The 5,589-nt window shown below is 33.0% G+C and overlaps 1 protein-coding gene across 1 annotated transcript; it reads right to left on the reverse strand.

The window, feature by feature from the left end:
* Window positions 1-2,823: 2,823 nt before the first annotated feature.
* On the reverse strand, window positions 2,824-4,594 carry LOC120172658 (transcription factor DIVARICATA-like). The gene is made up of 2 exons (XM_039180071.1): window positions 3,822-4,594; window positions 2,824-3,596 (listed from the first exon to the last, which is right to left on the reverse strand). The coding sequence occupies exons 1-2, from the start codon at window positions 4,217-4,219 to the stop codon at window positions 3,164-3,166; spliced, it is 831 nt and encodes a 276-aa protein (XP_039036002.1). The 5' UTR covers window positions 4,220-4,594; the 3' UTR covers window positions 2,824-3,163.
* Between the last annotated feature and the right edge of the window lie 995 nt (window positions 4,595-5,589).

Consider the following 5,589-nt stretch of genomic DNA (forward strand, 5'->3'; position numbering starts at 1 on the left):
ATTGTTGTTAAGGGGAGATCAGAGTTTAAATAGCGGTCCGCGACTGCGATAGCGCCCGTGAAATAGTGGTAGCGCTGCCTTTCGATATATTAACTATACCTGCAATAGCACCCGCTATGGCCGCAATAGCCGTAAACTAGACATGACCGAAAACGCAACCGCGATTTTAATCCCTGAGGGAGATCGCTTTTTCCGTAGGCTGTTTTGGCTCTTCTTCAAGATTTTCTCCTCCATGTTTGGTGCTCGGAGCCGTTGGCGTGATCCGTTTATGTACGTCGTTGCCTCATTTGTTTATGTTTTTTCTTATCGGGCTATCACTGGGCGATCATTGTTATATTTTACTTCTGATAATCACGACTATATTTGTTCAATCTATAATTGGCTAGACGTTGCTATGCAATTTTCGATAAACGAATATGTCCTAATATTACTTTCAAAAAAAAGTAGAATGTGTTTTTTTATACAGTGGATTAAAACAAATCTTAAAAAAAAAACACACACACAAACAAAGCTGTCCTTTTGATCCTACAATGAGAAGTCAACTTTGGTGCACTTTGTAACACTTTCAACCTTAAATCCCAAGCCCCAAATTTTAATATAAAAAAGGACTAACAAATAAACCAAAGCCAAATTGTTGAATTTCCTCTCAACATTAATCCTTTTACACAAATGTGTAGAATATGCATTGTTATATAGTGGATTGGAACAAATCTTAAAAAAAAACAGAGACACAAACAAAGCTGTCCTTTTGATCCTACAATGAGAAGTCAACTTTGGTTCACTCTGTAACACACTGAAATCTACTTAATGGATGGTCTTACATTCAAGGAATAAAAAAAAAACATGCCAACCAAATAATTTATTAAGTAAAAGTTTGCATCAAAGTAATAACATCAACTCCACTTTGACACATAATGTGAGATATGACGACACAAGAAATGCACTCAAAGGTCCAATATGCAAATTGCATCATGCAAATGTAATGGGAAGGTTTGCATATATATATATATATATATATATATATATATATATATATAAAGAGGTACTTACATGAATGGGTGTATTATTTTATGACATTAGAGTGCATATCTTTAAAAAGTTATATTAAAATTTTATGATTATGAAATTACCAAATTTCAGAGGTGTAAGATTAGACCATGAATAGAAAATGCAAAGTGAATACTAAAATTATACGAGAATGTAAAATTTCTAGAAGTGTGATTGCCTCCAGCTTCCCCTCAATCTATCCCTGAGTAAGTATAATATTTGCATGGAGGGTTTTGAATGATGATAATTAGGGTATTGTTAAAGTTCAAAATTCTTATATTTTCTTTAGGGAGAATGTTAGAATTTGTTATCCAAATTTTATTTGGTTTAATATGAAAAATTGGTGATGCTACTTATGTAATACAATTTTATTCAATTAGGATTATTATGTTTGTACAACTATACATAAAATGTATATAAATATGAAGTAGATGGATTTTGTCATCTTATGTGAAAAATAAAAGGATAATCATGTTGATCATGTTTGATATGTAGCTTTTAAGTACACTAAAAAGGTCTATTATTGTGTGACAGAAAATAATAGATTTTGCATGCAATATGGCATTGGTAATTTGGTAGGGCACAACCTAAGCCATTTCAATCATAGTTGCATCACTAGTAATGATTTATATTATTCAGATTCGATTGGAAGATACAAATTTATAATTTTCTTGAATATATTTTAGTTTTACGAGTTTTTTATTATGTATATAAATTTAAATCTTGATGATATGAAAGAAATAATTTGAATTGAATGGGCCGTTCTCATTATAAACTTTTATAATATTTAATCAAGATTAATAAACAGAGATTAAATACAAATAATCATATAAAAATTTACAATATAACAATGATGGGGTAAATCCCACAATGGCAAATTGAGAAGAAAACAAATACAGTGACAAGATTTTTATATTCATTTGTGAATGCCTATTTGCCTACCCCATGAAATAGAGTGACCATCATCATCAATCCATCCATTTCTTTGAGGTTATTTCCAGCACTTCATTATTTTTTTTCATATATTAAAATTTTTATATTCTGGTTGATGTGTTGTTCCGTTCCATAAAATTCTGTGATATATTACTGATCATAGAGTTAGAGTATAAACATCATATCTTGTATTTTCAAAACTATTTATTCTTAATTTTAGGCTCAAGATTTTATTTTGTAGAGTACGTCTTTAGTAACATGGCACCAGTTTCGAATGCAAGTCTCAACGGTTGTACCATTTAGGACCAAAACAAATGAAATCAGAATAATAGAAATAAATTTAAAATATGTTATTCTCATAAATACCCCTCAATGAGATAATACTATTATTTAATTTTTTTAAGCAAAACGAGTACATGTAGAAAAGGGTAAAGTCGTATTCTTTCCTTTATCCATAATAAAAAATATTAAAAAAAAAAGTCTGTCAAGGTCAACGAGAAAGGTCAAACATCAGATTCTGCCTAGTTTCAAAGCTAGATATTTAGTTTTATTCGTTTCAACATGGTTATAACACGTCGATACTTACAAGCATACTTGGATTCCTTATTTGCTTCTCAGACATGTTACTAAGATTCGAATATAATCTATGTTAGATATAGATGTTTATTTAAGAGAAGCGAAGATTCGAATACTTAATAAATGCGGAAATTGCACTTTCTATATTCTGAAAAAGATTGAAAGCATGTGATGCTGAATTAAGTGGAACGCAAACTCAGCTTCTACTAAGTGGTAGCAATCGAATCCGAGTGGAAAGGGGTCCCTAAGCCAAAAGCAAACTATCAAAAATACCAAAGGAATTTCCATGGCAGTGCCCATTGAGTCTGCCTGTTAGACCATATCACTATCCTCAATCTCACCTCTAACATGTCCGGTCGTGTCTCGGTTCGTGGCCTCGCACGATTCGGTTTCAGGTCATCATCATCCAACGGACAGAGAACTGCAGGAAGAACATTCAGGGTCTGAGATGGTCTTTTTTCTTCTTTCTTTTGGTTCATAATCGGATTATTATTACAAATTTACATTACATGGTTCCACCATTTTGGAAGAAGCAAACCATTTAACATCATGAACTCGAAACGTTTTCGGTGTTTTCGATTACGACAGAGAACGGCCTTGTACATTTTTAGAATACAGAGTTTTGGGGTTTGATATGTTCCCCACGATAAGCACTGCCATACAGATTTTGGCCTTCAAGTCTCGGCCCATTCGAGGTGGTAAACCGGTTGCCATACGTACCCGATTCATCATCGGTCTGACTCCAACTAAGACCTGCAACTCTTGACCTACTGGCCAGCTTTTGCTGCAATGTGAGAACGTCGGACTGGTTTACCGAAGACGGCTTCCAGTCGTTCGAAAACTCAGCGGTGTTAGCGAGATTGAGGACCGTAATGTCGTGGATGCTCGGTCTCCTCTTATCTTTCCCTCCTGAAAGCTGCCTTTGATAATACTTTTGAGCATGGCTTGCAACTTGGGTTGGTGTTTTGGAAACCACAAAGTTCCTTGAGATGTTTTTCCAATCCCCTTTACCATATTTTACAAGCCCCATTAGGAACCTCCTTCATGCCACAGTCAAAGCACAAGAAAAATGATTAAATATACATTTTGGTACCTAATTTAGCTTCAAAGTTCAATTTGATATTTACTTAATGTGCCACCTAAAATTTTCATTGGTCCAATTAGAGACCTAAACTTAGTTTCTATTCAAATTGGTACTTGAACTTAACTTCATGATCCGATTCAAACAAAAAACCACAGAATTTGAGTTTAGGAAGAAAATTCACCTGTGTTCTTCCTCAGTCCATGGAACACCTTTCTTCCTTTCATGATCATGGCCTTTAGCTCCATTAATCCTCTTCCTATAACCATCAAAATCATGGTTATCAACCAATTCCAATGTAAAAGATGATCCGAAATAGCCCGGGATTGGAACTCGGCCAGCTTCGATATCGGAAACATCTTCTTCCAATTCCCTGTACTGTTTAATCACATCGTAGGCGGTTTTCCCAGGTAGCATCTCTGCAACTTTGATCCATCTATCAGGGACATCTTCACCATATATGGCTAAAGCATGCTCAAATCTTTTGTTTTCTTCTTTGGTCCAGTACGTGTTTTGGCTCTCTTGATGATCATCAAACAAATCCACATTTGATATGAAAGAAACTGGAAATAAAGCTTCCATACTTGAAATTCAGACATAAAAAAAAGGATGTGATTTTTAATAAACAGTTTGCTTGCTGGAGATGAAATGAGAGGGCTTTAAAACCAGAATAGTTTTACTTGGGAATCAAGAATCAATCCCCCACCCACAAAGCATAAACTGGAGAACCTAAAAAGACAAATCTTTTAAAGAATCATGAGAATTTTGACAAGGAACAAGACAGGAAAATCTGGGTTTTCTTTTTCCTTCTTGTTTTGCTTTATTTATGTAATGATAAAACATGATGTTCTTTTGTATGGTTAATGACTGATGAAAAACAGTGGGGTAAAATGGGTTTTCTTTGAAGAGAAGAATCAGAATTTGATCAAATGGGAAATGTCGAAGAAAATTTAAGAAAAAATATTGGTTTTTCGCTGTTGGGGAGTGGATGAGATCAACGAGACAAGAATTGGAAAGAGGACAAAAAAAAAAAGGAGCCTAACAAAGATGTCAATCTAGGATTGGATATGAGATTTAGCGTGAAATTTTTCATTTCAATCCTTTGTTCTCTTAATATTCTCACATGTAATGTATTTGTTGGGGGTTTAAATTAGATAAATGCATGCTTTAAACTAGATAAATTCATGCATATAATAGATGAAAGGAAAAAGTATAGTAATTTTTTTTGGGTAAACTATAGAAATGATCACTTTCATTTGAGTTTTATAAACTTTTTCTCGTACAATTCAAAAAACATAAGATTTTGTTACTTTCGTTTTATTTTAATTAAGATATGGTCACTGAATGTTAACGGTCGTTAAACATTTAACGGTTTGCTAACGTGAGACGGTAAACATTTAAAATTAAAATTACATCATTTCTACGTAGATAATTCGTGAATTAAGTTTTGATCACGTTCCTTTCATATTTATACATTTTTTATCATTAAATTTAAAAAACATAAGTTTTGGTCACTTACGTTATCGTTTTATTAAGTTATGATCACTTACGCTATTGTTTTATTAATTTTTGGTCACTTGGACGTTGAATGTCGTTAGTTTTATGACATGACCCGTTAGTAAAATGGTTTAATTTATTTTAACCCTTACACTTTAGACAAAATATTGATTATGTGTCTTCTTGTAAATTCAAATCAGTTTGAGGATAACATTTTAATTTATCCATTTTTAATAAGTTTTCTTCCCAATGTCATTGTTGTTTATCTTTTCCCTGCTTCTTCTTCAGACATCTCTGCTTCATTTCTCCATTTTCCTTCTTTCAAGGACTCATGCGACATTTCAAAAATAATGACATATTTTTAACATCCGATAACAAATAATAATACCACAAGTTCAACGAAAAATGAAAGGGTAGGCATCTAGAGATAAAATGAAGCTGGGTAATATCTGTTA

The sequence above is a fragment of the Hibiscus syriacus genome, unplaced genomic scaffold (genome assembly GCF_006381635.1).
Source record: "Hibiscus syriacus cultivar Baekdansim isolate YM2019G1 unplaced genomic scaffold, ASM638163v2 tig00111877_pilon, whole genome shotgun sequence".
Classification (NCBI taxonomy): domain Eukaryota; kingdom Viridiplantae; phylum Streptophyta; class Magnoliopsida; order Malvales; family Malvaceae; genus Hibiscus; species Hibiscus syriacus.

Bases quoted from the DNA above. Each gene is read 5' to 3' on its own strand.
- LOC120172658 (XM_039180071.1), bottom strand. From the start codon at position 4,219: ATGGAAGCTTTATTTCCAGTTTCTTTCATATCAAATGTGGATTTGTTT. The intron at 3,597-3,821 runs GTGAATTTTCTT...TGTGGCATGAAG, and splicing joins TGGACTGAGGAAGAACACAG to GAGGTTCCTAATGGGGCTTG.